This window comes from Oncorhynchus mykiss, chromosome 2 (genome assembly GCF_013265735.2).
Source record: "Oncorhynchus mykiss isolate Arlee chromosome 2, USDA_OmykA_1.1, whole genome shotgun sequence".
NCBI lineage: Eukaryota > Metazoa > Chordata > Actinopteri > Salmoniformes > Salmonidae > Oncorhynchus > Oncorhynchus mykiss.
Genome location: NC_048566.1, coordinates 27409175 through 27435160, shown reverse-complemented (window position 1 = coordinate 27435160; position 25986 = coordinate 27409175). Strand labels below are relative to the sequence as shown.

General features: G+C 43.8%; 2 protein-coding genes across 10 annotated transcripts in view; one reads left to right on the top strand and one right to left on the bottom strand.

Moving 5' to 3' along the window:
• LOC110485571 (oxidation resistance protein 1) overlaps positions 1-15515 on the top strand; it is a 213465-nt gene extending 197950 nt beyond the window's left edge. For 6 of the 8 annotated variants that reach the window (XM_021556680.2, XM_021556707.2, XM_021556688.2 and 3 more), the window contains 8 exons: positions 512-671; positions 3828-3993; positions 8771-8851; positions 10841-10966; positions 11567-11719; positions 12873-12968; positions 13286-13359; positions 13645-15515. In XM_021556680.2, the coding sequence (XP_021412355.1) occupies positions 512-671; positions 3828-3993; positions 8771-8851; positions 10841-10966; positions 11567-11719; positions 12873-12968; positions 13286-13359; positions 13645-13780 (992 nt within the window). In that variant the 3' untranslated portion in view covers positions 13781-15515. Of the gene's footprint in view, positions 1-511; positions 672-3827; positions 3994-6002; positions 6298-8770; positions 8852-10840; positions 10967-11566; positions 11720-12872; positions 12969-13285; positions 13360-13644 lie in introns of those variants that run through there. The other 2 variants (XM_021556693.2, XM_021556714.2) reach the window with 2 other exon arrangements.
• Positions 15516-15995: 480 nt separating this feature from the next.
• LOC110485563 (squalene monooxygenase) lies at positions 15996-25396 on the bottom strand. Of its 2 annotated transcripts, none has more exons than XM_036944084.1 (11): positions 24051-25396; positions 23615-23870; positions 23090-23267; positions 22767-22863; positions 22448-22561; positions 22106-22277; positions 21509-21604; positions 21118-21260; positions 20549-20645; positions 20023-20110; positions 15996-17513 (listed from the first exon to the last, which is right to left on the bottom strand). In XM_036944084.1, the coding sequence occupies exons 1-11, from the start codon at positions 24324-24326 to the stop codon at positions 17321-17323; spliced, it is 1710 nt and encodes a 569-aa protein (XP_036799979.1). In that variant the 5' UTR covers positions 24327-25396; the 3' UTR covers positions 15996-17320. The 2 variants fall into 2 exon arrangements, with proteins under 2 accessions (XP_036799979.1, XP_036799983.1); XM_036944088.1 differs by having other exon boundaries at positions 23615-23886; positions 24051-24172.
• Between the last annotated feature and the right edge of the window lie 590 nt (positions 25397-25986).

Sequence of the window (25986 nt, the reverse complement as noted above, 5' to 3'; positions counted from 1 at the left end):
TCTTTGTAGAAGTCCCACTGATTTGACCTTCTAATGGGTCGTTAATATAAGCAGGTATATGTTTTGGTGTCACGATCCGTTATGATCTATGTTTATTGGGATCATCTTCCTATTATTCTGGCACAGAATTACTGTCTGTTGAGATACCTGGTAAACAGAGGAGGAGATCTAGGTCACATGGCCAGGTCGCAGTTGTAAATGAGAACTTGGCCTACCTGGTTAAATAAAGGTGAAATAAAAAAAATCTAAATAAAGACCCTGTTATGAAATAGATCTGAAATGTTTTCTTAATTACAGATGGATTAGGTCCAGTGGTGTGGTGAGGGACTACTAGATAATAAGAGGATATGTTTTAAACCAGGAGTAGGCCTACATTTGGTCACTAAATTGAAACATATTCTGAAAGATTGAAATCCGATTGGTATCTGCTTTGGCCATGTAACTGTTAAGATGGATAAGATAACAATTCATTATCATGTGATCATTTCCTGTTTGTCATGTGGCTCTACAGTGTCCATGGAGCGGCGGAGGTACCGGTCCCACAAGTTCCTGTGTCTGCGGGTGGGCCAGCCCATGAAGAAGACGTTTGTGTCCAACGCCAGCGCCTCCATGCAGCAGTACGCCCAGAGGGACAGGAAACATGAGTACTGGTTCGCTGTGCCGCAGGAGAGGTGAGTGTGTGTGTGTGTGTGTGTGTGTGCACCACACTGCAGCGCCAAGGTTTGCAGAATCACTGTAGTGCAGCCCCATTGTCTGCCCAGTGCCAAGCCCATCTCACTATGCTGCCACTAGACCAGACCAGACAGCTAGATTATTTATTTATTCACCCACTCTGCAGACACACACTGTCACACAAACAGACATACACAAATATCTATAGAATAGAATACATGTATTTTTCACAGAGGGAACACAACTAACCACTTTTTCCCCTGTGTGAAAAGTGGACCAGGCTGTGAAAAGCAATTCAGTTACATACGTTTTGTGCAGTATCTCAGTGTGCTTTGGATGACATTTCTGTCCACAACAGCACAAATGAACTGTTTTTGCTCTTTTATGTAAATAGGTATTGATCTTAAGGAGATCTGTCAATTTTGACTCCGCTGGGATGTTGCACAGCAATGTCAGCAGTATTCATAATGAATGTATCGTTTAGGCCTTTCAAAGAACAGTACAAGGAAACATGTATCTTCATCAAAAGCTGTAAAATATGTTTTTCTAGTGAATTATTCCAAATTGCTTCAACAGCTTAATTCAATTAGTTAATGCTGAAAAGTCGCTTTGTCGCAATGAATTTTCCACAACCTCATTATCAATGTTGGGTCCAAGCACAGTGCTGCCTTTGTCTCCAGTCCTGGAGAGCGAGAGGGCAGAAAGTTATGAATCTGATAAGATGTTTGACCAGCCATTCTTTGGCTTTGGAAACTCTGCCCTTCAGCTGTTTTCATTCCCAGTAGCCAGTAGGCGTGTGTTGACCAGCACAGCACACTCCTCTCAGTCTCACATGTTAATCTAATTTGAAGCAGGCAGACAGGCCACCAATCTTGTCTCTGGTCACAGACACAGTCACACCACCATCACCATGGCCATGTGCCATTGTAGGGTGGTTGGAATGTGTTTATCTCAGAATGTCTCCTGTAATGCTGTCCTGTTACACTGCTGGCTCTGTTCCCATGGATAGCACAGTGCCTTTATACACACACACACACATCCGTGCACATATGCGCACATTTACACATACTCACGTACACAAACACTTTCGTACACACAAACACACGTGCATGCACACACACACACTGGCAGACTGACTATGCCTGCTGGATGACCTAGTTGAGTGGCGACCCAGAAGATGTGTGTAAAGTATCCTGACAATGGTGGGAGAGTTCCAGACAGTGGGGAAAAAGACCATATACAGCCTGATACATAGAGACACAAGACAGCAGAGTGGCATAACAGCCTCATGCCATTTAGAGACGGCCACAGGAGACAGGAAACAGGAGACAAAGGGCTGTGAGACATGGGTTTAATTCTAGACACAGAAAAGGTAGGAAGTATACGGAGGGTACGGTGCAACAGAGGACGAACAGTAGAGGGGCTAATGATCTTGGAGCAGGGGGGAAAGGTCTCGGCTTCTGGGGGTGTAGCCACGGGGCTATAGCGGCGTGCCAGCGCATCTGGCTTGACCTTCTTGGATACCGGTCGGGACTGCGGAAGCGAAGTGGCCTGGGCCTTACTGAACCCCTCCCAGAGGTCCAAGGACTCCGCAGGAAGACGTCCCGGGGCATGCAGAGCTGACTTCAGGCAATGAGTGTGGCAGAATGGACTCCAGCCCACGATGGCACCAGTAGACCCGTCAATAGAGGGATTGTGTCGCTGGAGACTCCCAATACCACGGAAACCTGCGGAGACTCAATTAGCAGGAATTGGATCGTCTCGCTGTGGTTCCCCGACACTCGTAGGTTAACGGGGGTGGTCTGGTGGGTGACCCCAGGGACTTCCGGAGTTCATTAGATGCAAGGTGGGATCCTTGAGCGAGGGATTGGGATCACAATTGGACCTCTTCTCCCTCATACGTTCCCACAGCCGGCAATCGATCCGGATGGTTAAAGCGATGAGTGGGTCGAGATCCGTCGGTAGTTCTCGTGCTGCAAGCTCATCCTTTACCTCCTCCGATAATCTGTGCAGGAACATGTCGAACAGCGCTTCCGGGTTCCAGGTACCCTCCGCTGCTAGCGCACGGAACTCCACCGCATAGTCTGCCGCACTGAGAGAGTCCTGCCGAAGCTGGAGTAACTTCCAGGCAGCCTCTCTCCCGGACCACGGAGCCTCAAACTTTTTTCACCTCTGCCACGAATCCGTCCAGACTGAAGCATACGGCCGACGGTTGTTCCCAAATGGCCGTAGCCCAAGCTAGGGCCATCCCGGACATCAGCGTAAAGAGGTACGGTATCTTAGAGCAGTCAGAGGGAAAGGAGGAAGGCTGCAGCTCCATGACGAGGGAACACTGAGTGAGAAACGCCCGACAGGTGCCCGACTCTCCATCAAAGCACTCCGGGGGAGGTAAGCGGGGTTCCCGGGAAACTGAAGTGACGGCGCTGCTACCAGCCAGGTTACTAAGGGGCTGGGAGGTTGCTGTTGTGATAGGCTGCTTGGTAGACAACCCACGGACTTGCTCCCTTAATGTGTCCAATGCCTGGTCGTGACGTTCGGCCACGGCCTGGAACCCTTCAATCAGACCACGAAGCAACTCCTCGTGCCTTCCAATGACAGCTCATTGGCCGGCGATGGCTTTGTGCGGCTGGTCCGAGTCTGCCGGGTCAGTCATGGCCAGTTCGTACTATCACGTTTGAAGGTAAGACCCAGGTGCAGACAGTGTCAAAGGAACAAAAGTTTATTAATTCGAACACGGAAGGCAGATGTACAGGATGGCAGGCAGAGGTCGGTAATCCAGAATAGTGGGGCAAAGGTACAGGATGGCAGGCAGGCAGGCTCAAGGTCAGGGCAGGCAGAGGGTGGTAATCCAGAGTAGAGGGCAAAGGTACAGGACAGCAGGGAGGCAGGCTCAGGGTCAGGGCAAGCAGAAGGACAAAACCGGGAAAACTAGAGAACAAGAATATAGACAAGACAGGAGCTAGGGGAAAATGCTGGTAGGTTTGAGGAACAAAACGAACTGGCAACAGACAAACACAGAACACAGGTATAAATACACAGGGGATAATGGGGAAGATGGGCGACACCTCGAGGAGGATTGAGACAATCACAAAGACTGGTGAAACAGATCAGGGCGTGACAGTCTGACTGTGTTTCTACCTCTCTCCCCTCCCCAGGTCCGAGCACCTGTATGTGTTCTTCATCCAGTGGACCCCAGACATGTATGGGGAGGGGGTGAAGGGCATCGGCCACGAGCCAGGGTTCATGGTGGTCAAGAAGCCTTCGGGGTTTGAGACAAGAGAAGACGAACCCCTCACGGATATCAACAACAAAGAGTGGGAGGTAAGGACTAGAGAACTGAGGTGTTCCACACTACATTCTACATTCTGTGTTGTTTCTTACATGGCTGAATGTTGCTGTACAGTAGTATGTGTAGTAGTTACAATACAATGAGTGTACAAAACAATAGGAACACCTTCCTAATATTGAGTTGCACCCCCTTTTGCCCTCAGAACAGATTCAATTCGTTGGGGGTATGGACTTTACAAGGTGTACAAAGCACAGGGATGCTGGCCCATGTTGACTCCAATGCTTCCCACAGTTGTGTCAAGTTGACTAGACGTCCTTTGGGTGGTGGACAATTATTGATACACACGGAAAACTGTTGAGTGTGAAAAAACCAGCAGCATTGCAGTTCTTGACACTCAAACTGGTGTGCCTGACACCTTCTACCGTACCCCATTCAAAGACTCTTACATCTTTTGTCTTTCCCATTCACCTTCTGAAAGGCACACATACACAATCCATGTCGCAATTGTCTCAAGGCTTAAAAGTCCTTCTTTAACCTGTCTCTTCCCCTTCATCTACACTGATTGAAGTGACATCAATAAGGGATCATAGCTTTCACCTGGATTCACCTTGTCAGTCTATGTCATGGAAAGACCAGGTGTTCCTAATGTTTGGTACACTCTGTATATTTACCTTCTCATCCAGCCTGTGTTGTAGTCCATAAATGTCCTATTTGTTAAATGCTTTTATTCAGTCAAGTGATTTCTTTTGTGGTGATATGACTGTGTGTAGTGTTAAATGGAATGTATTTGCATTGTTATTCTGCATCATCATTATCAATGCTCCTTAAGGTTATTTGTGTGTTCAAATTATTACACTGTCATTTATGATTACATTGTTTTGATCAATCTGTCCAAGTGTTTGCTTGATGTGTTATAGTTATGTTTATTGTGTAATTTGTGTGAATACTATTTCCTTTGGTCGGAAATGCGCAATTTTCACTCAGATTACAACAACCACAATGTTTTGCATGATTGTGAAATCATTTTGTTCCAAGTCAGTTGTCCACGTTATTAATGCAGTATATATGGCATGCATTAATATCTCTGTTGTCGTCGGTCATCCCAAACTATAGTTGTGCTGGATGACCTGACTGACTGGGGTGTTCCGCAGTTGTAGACAGATGGATGGAATGGTTCCCGTTGTGAAAAGCTGGTTGGTTCAATGCCGGGAAGGCACATAGTGAATTCTTTAAAACGTGTGGGCATTCTTGTGTCTGTAATATACATAGTTGTGTTCAGTTCGCTCATCCTTAATAGTGGCTTTATGGGATTTTAATTTCCCCTCAAATGTGGATGTAGGGTTTTAGGATTTAAGAAGCAAGATTTTGATAGAACAAATTAAGGACTGTTAATGCATTATTCTGGTGTGAATATATTATTCTGGTGTGAATGTAGAGGAATGGGAAAAAGTCCAGTGTGTGGACATGGCTGCTCAAAGTCTGTCCAATAGGTTGGCTGGCTGCACTTGCGTGAGGTATAATGGTGAGAGGATATATTCATTGCATACAGAAATTGATACGCAAGCTGTGGCTGGGATTTAAATTTTAATGTAAGTGAATGCTGTAGGAAACAAAGGGGCTGATTTGTTTTGGCCTGGTCCTGAAGAGGCTACATGATCCAGTGATTTGAATAAGTAAATAGTTGCCTCTCTTTTACGTTGACCCTTAAGGTAAACATGGATTTTAAACAATACTTATATTATTTGTCTGTAATAACTATAATGCTGTTAGCCTTTTATTATACTTTATTTGGTCATTGATCATTAGGTCTACTGTGCTGTATGTGTGTTGTATGTCATGCAATATGGCAAGTATGACAATTCAAGCCACTTCATTGATTAACGTTTGATGTGTGCCTAAACTACTCAAAGGTGATCCACCAAGCTTTTTATTGTTACAGTGATGTTAGACGAGAAGTGCATTTGATCTCCCTACAGTACCTCATGAAACATTTGTTTTATTAATGTACTGGTATTGTATCTTTAAATTGCTCTAGTGAAGTATGCAAATAGGAAGTGCCCTCTGCCTTTGAGCAAATAAGGAGCTGGCTTTGCTCCTGTCCTGCATTGCCACTGGCTCTTGCGGGTGTCAAACAAACATGGAAGACCCTTCTAAAATGTTTCTATTTTAGTTAGCTAGTAGATTCCCCGCCCGTCCGGTGTCTGGTTCAACATCGACTTGTGGAGATTGGAATTACTTCAGGAATGTGACTGTCGAGCTCAACCTCGCCCCGAAAGAAAGAAATGTTCTCTAGAAGGGTGAAGGAAGAAACGCCGCTGACCCCTAAGTACACTTATGTATGTATCTATAACATTCCGTGTTTTAGCTGCGCGTGTTTTGTTGTTGTTAGCCTGCTAGCTACATTACTGGATGGCTAGCTTGCTAAAGAAAATGCAAACGGCTTGCCCAGTGACTGACTGAAATCAAAATAGTCACTGACATATCTGATGAGTCTAAAAAGGCAGCACTTGATGTTGTCGCTTTGTATCACTCCTTATCTTTGGTTCTCGTTTTGGAAAGTTTTGAGGTTCCGTTTTTTTCAGTGAACAGAACAGTTTGTGAACATCGTGCTATATTGTATATAACGTTAGTAACTAATAACATCGAAGCTAATTTGCGACATTGTATCAATACACTGTGTGTAGTTTACAGTTAGTTCTACAATTTCCATTGCATTGACAGTGATCGGCTTCTCTGTAATGGTGAGATATTCTATCTATAACGTAAGTTGGATGGGCTGATGCAATGTCTGTTTTGGAAAGAATGACCTTAATGTAAGTTGTTATTTGGGAGGAAGGGGAGCAGAGAATAGCTTGAATATTGTAGCCTGGTCTCAGATCTTTGTGCTCTTGCAAACTCCATTTCTAATTGTCAAGCACAAACAGACTGGCAACAGGCTATGGTCGTTGGCCAGCCTGAGACCTTCCTCCTGAACACAGAAGATGGGGATTGCAGCAAACTGGCCTGACTTGGCTTTTCTCAATAGACTGCACTTTAGTGGCAGCTGAAGTTAGACTCCAAATAAATATTTAATGAACACTGTAGTTTACCCTTTTCTTTGCATTATTGAGAACTGTAATGTGGCAGCTTGTTTGGGAAAACGTTATTTACACCATGATTTAAGGTGACTAAAGAGGTGTTTCTGGGTAACTTATTTCCGCTTGACCCAAGTTTGCCCAATCCAAATTGACTCAACTAACTTTTAACTAGTTTATGGCAGCAATTCATGTATAGCCTAATTCTATAATAGATTCAGACAATTTCATAATTGTTCTAGTTTTTGACATGCAGTAGTATCATAACATATTTATGGATTGGCTTCATTGCAGGGGTACACAGCTCCTGTCCCTGAGGGCCACCCACCGCACTGCTCATGTCCATAGAAACCTATTAAGTAGGCCTACTGTACTGTATCTGGAGTTGTGCACCCCTTGAATGGCTTTGTTATGCTATTTTATATGACCCCATGATCGCACTTTGTGCTGATTCATGGTCACATCCCCTTGAAGAGCCGGGCCTCAAGGGGCTTAGCTACCTTCTGAAGTAGAAGTCTGGCTTTAAGATGTTATTGTGGAGGTAGAACTTGTAGCTATTGTTAGACTCAGCCAGAACTGCTGATAGGCTGTTTTGAAGGGGGATTCCTGTGTGTGCTAGCTTCCATGAACTCTGTCTGGCAGAGATGTTTGCTTCAGCGCATTATTATTAATGATGATTACTAATGATGATGAAAAGCAGCACTAGCACTGGGAATTGCCCGGGACTTCACGATACGATATTATCACCATACTTAGGATATGTATTGCGATTCTCACAATTCTGCATATTGCTCACTGTATGTCAGCTGCAGAGAGAGGAGAGCATTAGAAAAGGAGTTTTGATCAGTCATGGAAATAGAATTGCTGAAAATGTTGGCTCACTATTTAAAAAGGTGCAGAACAAGCTATAGGATGAAAAATATTGGGAGTTTTGGCCCAGGTACAGCCAACTAGCAATAGCTAAAGCTACTTAGACCCCCCCTGCCCCCTGATACTTGGAGTCAAAGTACCAATATTGCCCAAAATAATATTGCGATATGTAACTATTGGGGGGGGGGGGGTCGGTCATCTCTGATCTGCAGGTCAAGCGAGGCTGTCTGGGACTTGTTCTCCGTGGCTTAGTACACATACTGACAGGATGATTTTTGATATGCTTTCTGGGTGTGGCTAATTAAATCGTTACATCAGAATTCTTGGAGTTCCTCTGTGCTCTTGTCCGGCTATACCAAATGGGTGATTCAATTTGATTTGCACAGTATTGTGCAACAGATGTTTGTACACTAACAGGCTGGCAAGTGCTTGACGGTGCACTGGTGTCGTATCACCTACAGTCCAACGGATCCTCTCAATTGATTAAGTTTAACAGAAGAATGTCCTTGTGTGGCTTCTCTGGTTTAAGTTGTTTTTGTTCTGCCTGTGTCAGAATGGCTTGTCTGCCTCTCGTCCCTCTGGCTCGTCCTAACATCCACTAGTGGTGTTGATTTAGATTACACAACCATGCAAAACACTTCTATTGGTTCATATCAACCACCTCTTGTTCAAATATTAGACTTTAAACCAAGCCTATTTAATGGAGACCTGAATATCACATACCGGTAGATGAAAAAATATACACAGTGATGTCAGGTCTCTCCACCGTCAAATGTACTCTCTCCCCTCCCTCTGCTGTGCTCATCCTTTTTCCTCCATCGCCAGCAGCTGAGTTACACTTCCTCTTCCTGTCTCCGCCCCCCAGGTAGTGTCACTGACTGAGTACCACCGCCGGATCGATGCGCTAAACAGTGAAGATCTGAAATCTCTCTGCAAGCGGCTTCAGGTGCCCCACTCAGCAAAGCTCCAGCTCTCCCTTCCCTTTTTCTAGACTACTTCCCAAATGGTACCCTATTCCTTATGTAGTGCACTACGTTTGGCCACTATTATGTAGGGAATAAGGTGCCATTTTTAGATTAGCCCCTGCCAGGCTCTGTTAGCTCCTCAGTGTGTTTCTGACCTCTTGCCTCTCACCCAGTTGTCCTAGCTGGGCTGACCTGGGCCTACCTGGACTAACTTTGACCTGGGCTAACCTTGACCAGGGCCCTGGGATGGGCCAGCACTATGATGCTGCAGCCTCGTGTAGCAACTGTCCAAAGAACCGCTATGAGATAATTTGAAGAGTTTTGTGCAACCAGCAACTAATACCTGGTAGAGAAATGGAGGAGGGTAATTTATGCCTTCATAAAGTTCCCATAATGTGAATGGTTCCAATGTGAATCATAATACAATATGTTGTAGCTCATCTCTGTTGAGGGATGGGGATTTTCCTGAGGTTTCTCGACTCTGTCAATCAAATGTAGAATTTGTGTTCCTCCACTTCTGAGTGACTCCTCACAAACTGTGTTCATCCATCCACATCTGGGTAGTGAGGAACTGCTGCTTCCCCATCCGCCTCTGCTTTCTATTGGAGGGAGAGGAGAGGGGAAGGGAGGGAGGTAGACGGGGATGGTGGGTGGATGGAAGTGGGATTCGATTCAATCCATTAAGTGGGTGCAGGATTGTTTGCGCAGGACAATGCAGGTAATTCAACAGGACTGTAATGTGATCACGGTCAGGCCACCAGTGGCTAGGCTGTCTACAATCAGGCCTGTTATGGAGGAAGATAAACAACCCCCCCTGGAACTCAAACAGTCCAACACCGTGTGTCCAGCTCAATCACAAATAGGCCTTCAGGGCCACTCATTATTTACTGTGTTTTGCATTTTCTCCAGCCAACTTTCCTATTGTGCTAAGTATAGAAATATCCAAACTCGGACATTGTACAGTTTAGCCTCCTGATTTACCCTCTGTATTTGGATATAATGCACATTTCCAAGTGTTATTACAATTCTGGAGAAGCCCACATGTTTTTATGAGCCATTTAGGCTCTCATAAGCCAAGGTTGGCTCCTTACCTTTTAATGTGTTACTGACATAAAGGAGTCTAGTCTATGTTCTCCCTAAACCCATTGCTCCCAAATTGATGATTTTCAAAGCTGAGTTCATTTTTTATATTAAGTAGGCCTATCTTGTATATTTGTGTTTCCTGGGGCTCATGTTAGCCTGTAAAGAATCCTGCCTCTGCTGATATGAGACTTTTATTCATATCTTTAAAACCACCTTCTTAGAAATCATATGACACACCCCCAATCCTAGTAAGTAATGTGGTATCTGTTTATTAGCCTGTAGAAAACATTGAGCACAGTGTTTGGTTTATTAGCCTGTAGAAAACATTGAGCACAGTGTTTGGTTTATTAGCCTGTAGAAAACATCTAGCACAGTGTTTGGTTTATTAGCCTATGGAAAACATCTAGCACAGTGTTTGGTTTATTAGCCTATGGAAAACATCTAGCACAGTGTTTGGTTTATTAGCCTGTAGAAAACATTGAGCACAGTGTTTGGTTTATTAGCCTGTAGAAAACATTGAGCACAGTGTTTGGTTTATTAGCCTGTAGAAAACATCTAGCACAGTGTTTGGTTTATTAGCCTATGGAAAACATCTAGCACAGTGTTTGGTTTATTAGCCTATGGAAAACATCTAGCACAGTGTTTGGTTTATTAGCCTATGGAAAACATCTAGCACAGTGTTCATCCCAGTCTATCTCTGTCCCAAATGGCACCTTATTAACTGTAAAGTGTACCACTTTTGACCAGGGCAGAGTAGTGCACTATGTAGGGGATATGATGCCATTTGGGACATATCCTAAAGCGATAGACACCCCATTACCTTTACTAGTTAGACAACCACCCACTCCTCCTGAGTGCCTGTCTGACTGTTGTCTGTGTGTATCCAGATCACCACCAAGGAGGAGGTGAACTCTAAGCATGCCACCTCTATCAAGACGGAGCTGGAGCCTGAGACCTTCAGACCCAACCTCAGTGAGCCTAGCGAGCTGCTGGAGGCACAGCAAATAGAGAAGGTAATACCTCCCACTGCTAACGGGCACAATGGCTTGATCCATGCCCATTGATTGTCAATGGTCTATTTCCTAAAGCAACGTCATGGTTCAACCACAGGCCTTCAGCCAGAGCAGTGCTGGCCCTCCCTGAGGAGCTATCTGTTTAGTGACAGCAGGGCCTTGAGCCTCATCATTACAAGGCTGATGGTATAGTAGCTGAGTCAGATAATCTCTATGAATTACAATACTGGGATGTTTGGGGTTTTCAGATAAGGTCTGTTAGGGTTTTAACATGGGTGGGGTTAGTCTTCAGGAAAAAGGCATATTTTCATGTAGGCCAATAGCTGTTGGGGAAAATGGATTCTTGTTAGGACATGCAACAAAGGAAGGAGCCTTAAGAATGTGTGTGACTAGCCTGCTGCGCTCTTATTGTAGGTCTCTCTGTGGTCGACTCTTAAAGCCTGTTCTCCTGAGACTGTTGTGTTCTGGGTGTGTGGAGCTCAGTTACTCTCTAACAACCAGCTGTGGGAAAAGGTCACTGCAGCTGTAATGGACCATTGATGTCTGTGGCCTTTTCTCTCTTTCATTTCTGTTTACCCCCAACGTCTCTCTTTTCTCCAGCTGGCCAAGAACCTCCCTCCCCGTACCATTGGGTACCCTTGGACCTTGGCCTATGGCACCACCAAGCATGGCATGAGCATCAAGAGCCTGTACCGGGCCATGCAGGGGCAGGACACCCCTGTGCTGTTGGTTATCAGGGACAGTGATGGTGGGGTGAGTGGGACAACAACACTTCTCTATTAGACCTGAATCCTAAGTCCAGATCTGTGCACGTAACTCAAATGGATATACACTGCTCAAAAAATAAAGGGAACACTAAAATAACACATCCTAGATCTGAATGAATGAAATATTCTTATTATATACTTTTTTCTTTACATAGTTGAATGTGCTGACAACAAAATCACACAAAAATGATCAATGGAAATCAAATTTATCAACCCATGGAGGTCTGGATTTGGAGTCACACTCAAAATTAAAGTGGAAAACCACACTACAGGCTGATCCAACTTTGATGTAATGTCCTTAAAACAAGCCAAAATGAGGCTCAGTAGTGTGTGGCCTCCACGTGCCTGTATGACCTCCCTACAACGCCTGGGCATGCTCCTGATGAGATGGCGGATGGTCTCCTGAGGGATCTCCTCCCAGACCTGGACTAAAGCATCCGCCAACTCCTGGACAGTCTGTGGTGCAACGTGGCGTTGGTGGATGGAGCGAGACATGATGTCCCAGATGTGCTCAATTGGATTCAGGTCTGGGGAACGGGCGGGCCAGTCCATAGCATCAATGCCTTCCTCTTGCAGGAACTGCTGACACACTCCAGCCACATGAGGCAAACCTTCTTGACACAGCTCGCATTGATGTGCCATCCTGGATGAGCTGCACTACCTGAGCCACTTGTGTGGGTTGTAGACTCCGCCTCATGCTACCACTAGAGTGAAAGCACTGCCAGCATTCAAAAGTGACCAAAACATCAGCCAGGAAGCATAGGAACTGAGAAGTGGTCTGTGGTCACCACCTGCAGAACCACTCCTTTATTGGGGGTGTCTTGCTAATTGCCTATAATTTCCACCTGTTGTCTATTCCATTTGCACAACAGCATGTGAAATTCATTTGTCAATCAGTGTTGCTTCCTAAGTGGACAGTTTGATTTCACAGAAGTGTGATTGACTTGGAGTTACATTGTGTTGTTTAAGTGTTCCCTTTATTTTTTTGAGCAGTGTATATCCTCCATTAACTTCAATGTGTAGTTTATGTAAAAGTGTGAGACAAGCACGCTCATCTAAAGTTAGGATTGGGCCTTTGAGCTGTAATAGATTACCATGGTTCCGTACGGTCTGTTTCCTGACCTGGTGTGTTGCTGCAGGTGTTTGGTGCGTTGGCGTCCGAACCCTTCAAAATCAGCGAGGGATTCTACGGCACGGGAGAGACCTTCCTCTTCACCTTCTGTCCAGAGTTTAAGGTAGGCTGACCTCTGACCTCTCAGATTGGTGACCCTTATTCTGAACTGGCCAGTGTGGTCCAGTCACTTTTACTCCACCTAATGTCTGTTGTAAACTCATCCAACCCTGCTCTGGCCTTAGCAATTAACATGCACATCGATAAGCATTTTCCTGAGAGGAGTACTAATCAGTTGTTTTCTTCATTAAATTAACGAGGCATCATATTGTTATTAGTATGCCTCATTCTCTTGACAATGAGGAGCTTATGTAAGATGGCATGAGGGTTTGTAATGATATATTTACACAGATGGTGACGTCCTCTGTTCTGTGTTGACAGGTGTACAAATGGACAGGTGACAACATGTTCTTCATGAAAGGAGATATGGACTCCTTAGCTTTTGGTGGTGGAAGGTACGCTATTTTATTTTTATGTAAAAGTTTTATCTAGAAATAAACTTTGAAACTGGGTTGTCAGTTAACCTGTCTAGGACTGGCACACTATTCATCCAAAAGTGAAAATGCTGCCCCCTATCCCAAACAAGTTAAGATGTTATGGTTTGCACAGTCACTGCTAGGTGTGTTCATAAGAGTAAAATGGCGCCCATCGTCTTAAGTTTGTCAGAACAGACTCGCAGCATGTATGTGATGTTCTTGCTGTCTGGATTGAGTCTCTGAAGATGCTGTGATGTGTTTCAGTGGTGAGTTTGGCCTGTGGCTGGATGGAGACCTGTACCACGGCAGGAGTCACTCCTGTAAAACCTTTGGCAACCCCATGCTCTCCAAGAAGGAGGATTTCTATATACAGGACATTGAGATCTGGGCTTTTGAATAACAAAACCCACCACGGGAAAAAGGGAAAGACTAAACATCCCTACAATGGCATTGTTGTCTCAAACCTAACTGCACATCACCACCCTGCTCCAACCCACTATCTGGGGCTCCCAGGACGGAGCCAGCTGACGGATGCGTGTTGTGCGTTCATACGTTACTACTGCAGTTATAACAGAGCTTTTCTTTGTGAATTACCTTGTGTGTATCTTGTTACAGCTGTGTGCAGCGTCTTTGAGGAGGTGTACTGTCCTGTACTACACTGTGAGGCATCAGGGGGATGTGTGGGTTTGTTAGAGACCGTAGAGACGTCTTGTTGCAGAACCAAGGAGGAGCAATCAGATCGCTCTCTCTGGCCTCAGCAGGAGATGATGTCGGCTCAGGTTTGGGATTGAGAGAGAAACTGCCGTAGTCCAGATTATCTGAATTTTGAGACACTCAAGGAACCCCGCCCCTCAGAACTTGGTTGAAGTCAGTCAGTAGGATGTTACTATATGTGTTGTTACAGGCCTTTAGTGGAGAGATCCAGTAATAAAATTAACAACATGCGTTCCTTTGTTCTCAGAGGAGACGGTTGAACCTCTAACATAGTTCTGGTTGGTGTTCAAACACCTGAAGGAATAATCTCAGCAGGATGTAAGGATGATGAGGACACTATTATGGGGGGGGGGGGGGGGTATTTTACATCTTTGGTTTACTTCTGAGGCAAGAACTACGAATAGTGTTGTGTATTGTAGTCCTATTGTTCACCATCACAGCACATAGCTAGAATTAGAATATTACCCATCGTTGTACTAATAATGTTCTGTTCAGTGGGTGTACTACGTGTGAGTTCAGCTACCACCGGCGCCCCTCAGGAGTCGTGTGTACTGTTCGTAGACAGTAATGTGTTGCAATAGATTTGTGGAATATGCAAATTACTGTCATGTGACCTCAAATAATCCAGGTTGGCGCTTTTCCTCGCCTGTCCGTGGCTCTTTATCAGAGAGGACTTGTAAAGCTTTCATGTCTTGATCCACAATTGCTTTTCTGGGTATAATTTGAAAAGCCTGAGACGTGGTTAACTGTTTTACATGCATATGACAATTGTATATTATTTATATATGATTATATATAAATATATGATATAATTAATTATATGTTGCTGTTGTGTGACAGTGATCTTTTTGTGCTGATGTTTCAGCTGTTACAAATATAATGTATATTACCCTGTAAATTAATGTTAAAATAGTAGATTTGTTCCTATATAGAAACACATATATGATTGGTGGGTTGCTTCTAGCACTTGAATCCGGTCTAAAAGCGTTATAAACCAGGTTCTTAGACTTCTAGTAGCAGTAGCTGTACAGTACTTTTTTGTTTAGAATCATAAACATGTTAACTGTTAGTAGAACGCTTGCTGCTATAATATTAAGGGTAAAGCTAAACTAATGCTCTGTGTAACTAAAGGGGAGTGAGGAGGCTGAATGTCAAAGAAGATTTGAACTCTCCTCACAAGTTCTGCTGAGTGGTGAGTCTTCATTAGTTGGTAGACTGACTGTTAAGACTGTGGACTAAGAGAAAATATGTACAATTAAACTTCACAGCAGCTTTCCTTCCCCTTTCTGGTCTTCCACACCAGTATTTGTCTGTGGAGTCACAAAGAATAACATGGATAAATCCTCCTAATTATTTTACAGGAACACAATGTATTATTGATGTATAAATTAATAAATAACAATAAAATTGTTGTAACCTGGGACTTGTCTGAGTTTGTATTGCTTTCAATCCCCTCCTTCCAGCATTTGCGTGAACTTTTTGATTGTATATTGAGTGCCACCTAGTGGACATTTGTATTAGTGCTTTTCAGGACTATTGGTCATCACCTTAGTAACATTAATCTAATTTAATTTTTTTAAAGTGGGTCGATTGTAAAGATAAAACATGTCTCCAAAGGAAGATATTTAACTCCATAATGGCTCCTTTATTAAACCAAATACAATTCAGAGTAAATATTCTCACCAACACAGTGCAAAAATCTGTCATGAATTCCTCCCTAAATGCTGAAGAGATGGATGGGGCAGTGGACCATTGGTCAGGGACTTGTTTTGTGGCTGGGCTACATTCAACTATCTCATTGTGCTCTTTGTTTGTGTTGCAACCCTCCCCTCCTCCAGGCACACAGGACGGTGAATGTGTGTCACTTGTGGTTTCTAGACACTCCAATCCTCAGACAAGCATTAAGTCACACTTTTATTCCAGCAGGTGTTCACAACTGAAGAATCACTTTTTAAACAAGTACCAGAGATGTGTTGGGGTGGATCCCTTGTCACAATGTGTAAAACCCCATTTAAGGCAGGAAAACTATAACTTGGCAAAAGTTAAGGACAGGTGATCTGACTTGAACCAATCAAACAGTTTAATACATAATCATTTGATTGTACATGTACAGTTAAAATAATGCACAAGGAACATGCTTTTTCAGAACAAAATAAGGATACCGTTTGGAATAAGGGTAGACAAAGAGCCAACTGTTTTTTGAGCCATTGGCATGGAGAGAAGATAGAACACAAGCAGGAAGGACATGTTTTGTCCTCATGTTCAATTAGCAGCAAAGTGGTTAAACAGACACCTGTAGTCAGTCCTGCTGGTTATTTGCAATTAAGAGTTGCTAATGCAAACCTCTTACGCATTGTCTGTTACACTACGTAAATGCATGGTTGTGATGTAAATTCTGAATATACAAGGCATTACTAAATAATTGTCACCGTCAATTTAGACCTCGTCCTCAGAAGACGTCTTATCATTGGGCAGACCTTTAGGCAGAGATAAAGACATATGATCAAGGTCAAAGGCTTCAGCACTGAATAATGGTCACTTTAGAGACCTGTACAAGATCCCTGTTGACAGTGATGATAGGATGGTGTAATATTAAAGAGGCTATACAGAACTTTTGCCTCTAGGGGTGTGCTTGAGACAAAAGGGATCCCTTGCGTAAATTCACAGAAACATTGTCCAGAAATTACATCATTGGACAGAAAGTGGCATGCCTCCCCACACCCAACAAAAAAGCATAATTGTTGGCCTAAAACTAAGTGGTTTCATATAAATCATACATACAGCCAAATTGACTTGACAGTTAACTACACTTTCGGTGTGTGTGTGTGTGTGTGTGTGTGTGTGTGTGTGTGTGTGTGTGTGTGTGTGTGTGTGTGTGTGTGTGTGTGTGTGTGTGTGTGTGTGTGTGTGTGTGTGTGTGTGTGTGTGTGTGTGTGTGTGTGTGTGTGTGTGTGTGTGTGTGTGTGTGTGTGTGTGTGTGTGTGTGTGTGTGTGTGTGTGTGTGTGTGTGTGTGTTCGTTCTCCATCAGGGGTCCGTGATGCTCAGTAAATGTATTCACAAGAAACTAATTGGAAGAAAACAGGCAGAAAGAGGGTAGGGGCAAACCTGAACATCTTCGTATTCCATTGCAAAATGTTTTGCTACGTTTGTGCACTAATGAATACGACCCTGTTGTCTAAGGCTGGTGTGTGTTCCACTGGGTTAGGGCTCAGATTAGATCACTGCTCAGTACACCAGGTACTTGAACTCAGAGTAGATGAGGGGAAACATGACGGTACAGGCGCGGTACAGGATAGCTCCACTCGTGAATAAGGCTCGGGGTTTGGTGAACCACGACTCAGACTTGAAGTTGTAGTAGATGGCGTACAAGGCCACGGCAAAGAAGTGTCCAATCAGAGTCATCGGATGGGGCGTCAACCTGGGATTAGAATGGATTGAGATCTAATTAAGACCATAGACAATTGATTGATTGATTGAATTTGATCATTAATAGTAGTAGGCGGCCCAAGCCGAAGACAACATTACATACATAACATATTATTGAGGATAAAAACACAATAAGGGCCGAAGGCTTATTTCCAATGTGGTCCTCTAATGTCAATACAGGTGCACATAAAGTATACATTTACATACACAGTGTACAAAACATTATGAACACCTGCTCTTTCCATGACATAGACTGACTGGGTGAATCCAGGTGAAAGCTATGATCCCCTTATTGATGTCACTTGTTAAATCTACTTCAATCAGTGTAGATGAAGGGGAGGAGACAGGTTAAAGAAGGGTTTTTAAGCCTTGAGACAATTTAGATATGGATTGTGTATGTGTGCCATTCAGAGGCTGAGTGGGCAAGACAAACTATTTAAGTGCCTTTGAACGTGTATGGTAGTAGGTGCCAGGCGCACCAGTTTGAGTGTGTCAAGAACTGCAACGCTGCTGGGTTTTTCACACTCATCAGTTTCCCGTGTGTAACAATAATTGTCCACCACCCAAAGGACACCTAGTCAACTTGACACAACTGTGGGAAGCATTGGAGTCAACATGGGCCAGCATCCCTGTGCAACGCTTTCAACACCTTGTAAAGTCCATACCCCCAATGAATTGAAGCTGTTCTGAGGGCAAAAGGGGGTGCAACTCAATATTAGGAAGGTGTTCCTATTGTTTTGTACACGCTATGAATATTTTACGAACATACAGTGCCTTGCGAAAGTATTCGGCCCCCTTGAACTTTGCGACCTTTTGTCACATTTCAGGCTTCAAACATAAAGATATAAAACTGTATTTTTTTGTGAAGAATCAACAACAAGTGGGACACAATCATGAAGTGGAACGACATTTATTGGATATTTCAAACTTTTTTAACAAATCAAAAACTGAAAAATTGGGCGTGCAAAATTATTCAGCCCCTTTACTTTCAGTGCAGCAAACTCTCTCCAGAAGTTCAGTGAGGATCTCTGAATGATCCAATGTTGACCTAAATGACTAATGATGATAAGTACAATCCACCTGTGTGTAATCAAGTCTCCGTATAAATGCACCTGCACTGTGATAGTCTCAGAGGTCCGTTAAAAGCGCAGAGAGCATCATGAAGAACAAGGAACACACCAGGCAGGTCCGAGATACTGTTGTGAAGAAGTTTAAAGCCGGATTTGGATACAAAAAGATTTCCCAAGCTTTACACATCCCAAGGAGCACTGTGCAAGCGATAATATTGAAATGGAAGGAGTATCAGACCACTGCAAATCTACCAAGACCTGGCCGTCCCTCTAAACTTTCAGCTCATACAAGGAGAAGACTTATCAGAGATGCAGCCAAGAGGCCCATGATCACTCTGGATGAACTGCAGAGATCTACAGCTGAGGTGGGAGACTCTGTCCATAGGACAACAATCAGTCGTATATTGCACAAATCTGGCCTTTATGGAAGAGTGGCAAGAAGAAAGCCATTTCTTAAAGATATCCATAAAAAGTGTTGTTTAAAGTTTGCCACAAGCCACCTGGGAGACACACCAAACATGTGGAAGAAGGTGCTCTGGTCAGATGAAACCAAAATTGAACTTTTTGGCAACAATGCCAAACGTTATGTTTGGCGTAAAAGCAACACAGCTCATCACCCTGAACACACCGTGCCCACTGTCAAACATGGTGGTGGCAGCATCATGGTTTAGGCCTGCTTTTCTTCAGCAGGGACAGGGAAGATGGTTAAAATTGATGGGAAGATGGATGGAGCCAAATACAGGACCATTCTGGAAGAAAACCTGATGGAGTCTGCAAAAGACCTGAGACTGGGACGGAGATTTGTCTTCCAACAAGACAATGATCCAAAACATAAAGCAAAATCTACAATGGAATGGTTCAAAAATAAACATATCCAGGTGTTAGAATGACCAAGTCAAAGTCCAGACCTGAATCCAATCGAGAATCTGTGGAAAGAACTGAAAACTGCTGTTCACAAATGCTCTCCATCCAACCTCACTGAGCTCGAGCTGTTTTGCAAGGAGGAATGGGAAAAAATGTCAGTCTCTCGATGTGCAAAACTGATAGAGACATACCCCAAGCAACTTACAGCTGTAATCGCAGCATAAGGTGGCGCTTTAAAGTATTAACTTAAGGGGGCTGAATAATTTTGCACGCCCAATGTTTCAGTTTTTGATTTGTTAAAAAAGTTTGAAATATCCAATAAATGTCGTTCCACTTCATGATTGTGTCCCACTTGTTGTTGATTCTTCACAAAAAAATACAGTTTTATATCTTTATGTTTGAAGCCTGAAATGTGGCAAAAGGTCGCAAAGTTCAAGGGGGCCGAATACTTTCGCAAGGCACTGTATTTTTGGCTATTTTTTGAATGGGGAATATTGCATTGACATACACAGTCAAGGATCAACTGTAACAGTTTTGAAGTGTGTCGAACACATTAGTGAGACTCACACTGAGAGAAGACCAATGGGACCGTTGACGCACTCCCCACCCAGCTTGAAGTAAAGGAAGCATGCCTTTCTCAGCTGGTGGAGAGAATCTGAAAGACACAAACACCAAACAGCTCATATGAATATGCATGTCAGCCATGAAGGAGATTATGCTAAATGGTACAGTATATCTCAGTGTAGTACCCTGCTGGTAAAATCCACCGCTTAACACTAAAAATTATTTCAGCAGAAATCATTTCTTCTGAATATCTCCTAAATGTCCCTCTCTGTTTGCTATAATCGCCCTAGCTAAGTGTTTAGTGTCAGTAATTTAAGGTATACGACATGTACTGAGAAGAAGTACTGGACCGTTATAAAACAAATGATTGAAGTAGAGACATTGGCAACAATTTAATTCAATCCTACAGGTATAGTGCATTATAATGTCGTTATAATGCACCAAAAGACTTGGCATAACCATGTATGACCTTATTCTATCCATCATGTGTTGGCAGGGGATAGTAAAAAGGACAGAGAAGGAGACTCACTGTCTGTTGCAGCAAACAACTCGTACAGGGCTTGAGCCAACACATTCACCACAAAGGAATGTGATGACTTGCGTTCCCAGTGGAATTTTTTCTTTGCCTATTATGAAAAGAAATTGACAAAAATAAAGTGTTTTATATTTCAGCCTTATGCAGTAAATCCTAACATTGCTCTGTAACTATTCCTTTGACTGCTACAACACTGTGGATTACAGAAACAATATGCCCTGTGCCACATATAAAACTTCCTAACGTTCTGTTGTAGCAGGTGATTGCAATGCAATATGGACTCACATTCCACAAAACAACAACACACATTCCAACCAAGGCCATTCAGACAGTGATAATGTGTGTGGCGGAGTCTGGTCTGGTGGAAGCTGACTCTGGACCACATATCCCCCTGGTCGGCCATTCTGTCTGAACCCCTCTACTGTCTATCCCTTCTCTGTAATACCCACTGTCCAATCATTAACATAATACTGACTGTAACTCACTCTGGATAAGATGACCAAAATGTCATGGAAATGTAATAATCATAAGAAAGGGGGATGAGATTAGGGATGTGAGTTTACCTGGAGCATGGCTGTGTTGTCGTACAGGTCAGGGATGTTCTTCATCAGGCTCCTCCAGATCAGGACGTCGTTGAGGGCCACACTCATCCCTCCTCCGGTCAGAGGGTGTCTCATGTTGTAGGCGTCACCCAGCAGGAGCACACCTGGAACAGGACAAAGGCCCATGTTAGCCCCAGTCCACACCTCACTAACATTACACATTTACACTGCTAGAGGGACTATCTTTTTCAGCAACATATCTGATCTGATCAGGCTTTTAAGCTACTTAGCTAAAGATAAAATAGTTTATCGACCATGCATTGAACTCTCCAAGGTTGCATTCCAAATGGGACCCTATTCCATTTGCCCTTTGGGACACAGCCCAACACTGTGGTCGGTACTTGTGTCCTACCTGGCTTGTTGACTGGGGACGGAGGCAGGAAGCTTGCTGGCATAGACCTCAGCCGGTCGTTCTGCAGAGCCACCATGAACGGCTCCTTTAGGTGTTCTAGAGAAGACACAACAGTCAGGTCTGAGGTCACACATTCATCACCATAAAGATGGGTGGATAAAGAACTGAAATCAACCCATAATGCCGTCATTTACTCTTTGTGTGTTGCAGCTCTCAAGCACATATTCATGTGGGTGCTTTACATTGGTGGTGGATATGGTTAGCTTGCCCTTAAGTCTCACGAGGCCAGAGGCCATCCTTCCATCCCTCCATACAGCAGGGTAGCCTAGTGGTTAGAGCGTTGGACTAGTAACTGAAAGGTTGTAAGAACGAATCCCTGAGCTGACAAGGTCAAATCTGTCGTTCTGCCCCTGAACAAGGCAGTTAACCCACTGTTCCTAGGCCGTCATTGTAAATAAGAATTTGTTCTTAACTGACTTACCCAGTTAAATAAAGGTAAAAAATATATAAATAAATAAAATACAATGTAAGGGATGTTGAACACAATGGAAAGCTATGCTGTTTAAATATCTATACTGTATACCCTAAATTCCTTACCTGGTAGTTGTGGGTGTATTTTCTCAGCCATGTACTCGGTGAGGTTCCTGGGCATCTCTCCCCTGATGTCCACCAGCACCCTGGTGTCTGAGGAGGAGATCTGGTAGATGAGGACAGGGCTGGGGTTAGCCAGGACCAGCTCAGCATGGTGGGGCTTGAACTGGGGAGAGTTCTGACCAGGAGAGGACAGAAAGGAAATACATTAGTCTGACTGCATTTTATTAATTGTTTGTTTGGTTGGTTGGTAAAATGACACATGTTAGTTGTTTGGTCGGTCGGTCGATTCATTGATTCGCTTGTTCATTCATTCATTCATTCATTCAATATAATACTTGAACAAACCTTCATGATACATCCAACAAAGTGAGAGGAGGTCTGGGCCTTCCCGGCTACCAGGCTCTTCCTGAACTTTGAGAAACAGCCGTCAGCTACTACAGTTACTGCTGCATGGACCTCCTATGGGACAGGTTAACACAATTACAACAGTTAAAAACACATCTGTTACACTGCTTGTCTTATCAATGAATCCTGGTGAATTGCTAATCAATAGGTGTAAATACTGTCAAGGGTAATTGTAAGTATCAGCATGGGGCTATTTTACACAGCAAAGGTTATCTGGAGAGTAACAGAGTATAAGCTGCATCGCAAGCTTAGAGGTGACCTTTGTGTCTCCTGTCTCCTTTTCCCTGTACTGCACTCCTGTCACACAGCCATCCTCTTCCTCCAGGCTGGACACGGTGCCTTCAATGAGCGTAACACTAGGGGAGAGCAAAGTACCAGTTATTAAGAAACAGTAGTTATAGTGACGGTATTAATAGAGACAGGTTCTTCTGATCACATGACCTGACAAGGAAAAGGATAATCAGCCTATAAGAACTAAACCCTGGAGTTGGTCCTGGTCATGTGGTCAGGAAAAATCGTGTGGTCTTAGTGATAGTAATGACATGTCCAACAGGTATAGTGAAGGTTCTCTCCCAGCCTTACTTTGGCTCAGCGAGGGCGGCTCTGCGCAGACCCATGATAAAGCGTCCGTGGTGAAAGGCCCTGCCACACTGGATACTGCTGTCTGCCTGGGGATATGGGATCTCCACCTCTGTGCTGCTCTCGATGTCATGAATCACATAGCCGTTCACCACGTGGGCATCCAGCCCCTCCACTGAACCTGAGAGAAGAGCCCAGGGTTAGGCAAGGGTGATGAAACACTTTTCATTATTCATTTAACTCTTTAGTGGCAAAAAGGAATGTCTTTACATTAAATAGGGACTTGGGTGTCTTTGCTACAGTTTGTTTGGTCCCACTTTAAACAAACAACTTTTAAAGCCTTTATAGGGCCTGTATTAAGTTGTCATAAGCCCTATATAGGTCCTGCCTTGCTCGTTGAACACAGCCCCCATTTAATGAAAGGGCTTATTGCGAGTCAGCCCATTGGTTGTTTCCCCACGCTATCACCTTTTTACACGTAGACCCCACACTAAAAGATCTGTAGTCCATGCTCCAGAGACCACTCACCCTCCATTCCCAGTGCTCGCAGGGCCCTGTATCCACCAGGCTGCAGCAGCTCTCCCACTATCCTGTCAGGCTCCTTCAGGTCCCTCTCTATCACAGTGACCCTCCGGCCGTCCCGGGCCAGCACTACAGCCATGGCCGACCCCAGGACTCCCGCCCCTACTATGATCACATCCGGCTCCTGAGATGCAGGAGAGTCCCCTGTTGCTGGGGGGCTCTCCATGGCTGAGGAACACACTCTTTTCCTCCTGCCACCTCCCTGTTTAGAGAAAAAGCTAGGTTTTTACCATAGAAGGTAAAAAAAAGAAAAAAAAAGAATAGTCTTTGGACTATAATTGGACACTATTTTATTGTGTATAGTGTATAATGAAGTAGGCCAATATTCTAGTTTATTTCTTGTTTTTGGTCTTCAACAGATTGTACAGTTATCATTACTCACCTTCTTTGACGCGCTCTCTCCACTCCTGTGCCTGACAGCTGAGGGTTTCGGTATAAATGTATTGATGACCGGTAGGGATAATAAAAGTTCCAGCGGTAATTGTAGAATTTGGGGTACCTTGCATGTATGTCCGTGGTACCTGACATAGGATAGCAGCATCCCCACTGCCAAGAACACTACAGCCGCCAGGATTATCTCTTTGTGAGCATACTCCAAAACTGCGTCGCATTTCTTATAAATGTAGGTGAAACTTGCAATTCCAAGAAAAGTCCACATATTTATTATATTATTAAACTAGGCTACTTGAAATGATTAGGCTAACTCATGCAATAAATTACCACTGCTCAGAATGTTTCCTAACCTATAACCTGAAACTAAATTGCAAAAACAAAAAGTAGCCGAGATCATGGAATAGAATAAAGTACGCAATAAAATATCACAGTTCAACAGTTATTTCAAAAATAGCAAATATTCTATCTACTGGCGTAGACAATTGAGCATCCTATTTCAGTTGCTTTAGCAGATCGTAGGCCTAGTAATATTTCAAATATATCCGTTAATCAAAAAGAAAAGTATTCAAAACCATTACAATTATTCCACCAGACATTTCAGATGGTTTCAGATGATGCTAAATATTATATGATAATGAGATAGGTAGGAACTTCGGGTTCGCAGGTTTGGTGTCCCGCCCTCTCTGTACCTGAACCGTCCAATCAGGAACAGCACATCGGTGAGCAGAGCTCACGCTATCTGGCCATTGGCCAATCCTCGGCTGCTGGTTGGAGCGCTGGCTGAGAGAGGATAGTATGATATGATGTCACTGGAAAGGTGTCCATGGACAGGTTTCTGTGTTTGCAAACATTGCCTCGCGATGGCGATACGCGAAATTTAGTGACAGATCAAGGGGAAGTTCTTATAGAACATGGGGGGAAAAGCCTATATTTACATGTTGCTTATGAGTGCATTTCATACTACTTTTGGATTATAATTGGATTTTAAACCTTGTATGAATGTCCTGCTTAATAGTAATGCTTGTGTCATCATCGCAAATCAACTGCATTATACTTTTTTTAAAAACATTTCACCTTCAACCAGTAAAATGGCTTTTGCTATAGCCAATATCAATGAGCGTTAGCATTCTAGCTAACAACTGCTGCATCCAAAATAGCTATTTTGCAACTATCACAACCAAATAATCTTAGCGACTGTTCAAGCAAGAATCAAAACATAGTTGTAAGCTTATGAGAGCCCCAAAAAGTTATTTTAAGAAGTAATACAATCGTAAATGTAGGCTATGTTGAATCGGCGCAGATGGCGATGGCTTTCTCAGTGTGTCGTATACTGGAAAGGTGTCTATCGGTCTACAATTGTACACTATGGAGGAAGTTACCAAACCGGTTCAAAGTCAGTACTCTTTGCCAGACATAGGAAATAACTCTTATGGATTGGGTTACATGCCGGTATTTTGCCTTGGGGTGATTATGTAGGATTGTGAGGATATCAATACAAACATGTATTTTATTTCTGAGGGCATCCGGGTGTATCGTCGGACAGGGCCACAGTGTCTCCCGACAGCTCCAGGCTAAGCCTCCAGTTTTTATGCTGCCGTCTCACCTGCTGTCTCTAACTCTGAATTATCGGCTATGAAAAGCCAACTGACATTTACTCCTGGGGTGCTGTCCTGTTGCACCCTCTACAACCACTGTGATTATTATTACCCGACCCTGCTGGTCATCTATGAACGTTTGAACATCTTGGCCATGTTCGGTTATAATCTCCACCCAGGACAGCCAGAAGAGCACTGGCCACCCCTCAGAGCCTGGTTCCTCTGGGTTACTTCCTAGGTTCTGGCCTTTCTAGGGAGTTTACCCTAGCCACTGTGCTTCTACATCTGCATTGCTTGCCGTTTGGGGTTTTAGGCTGGGTTTCTGTACAG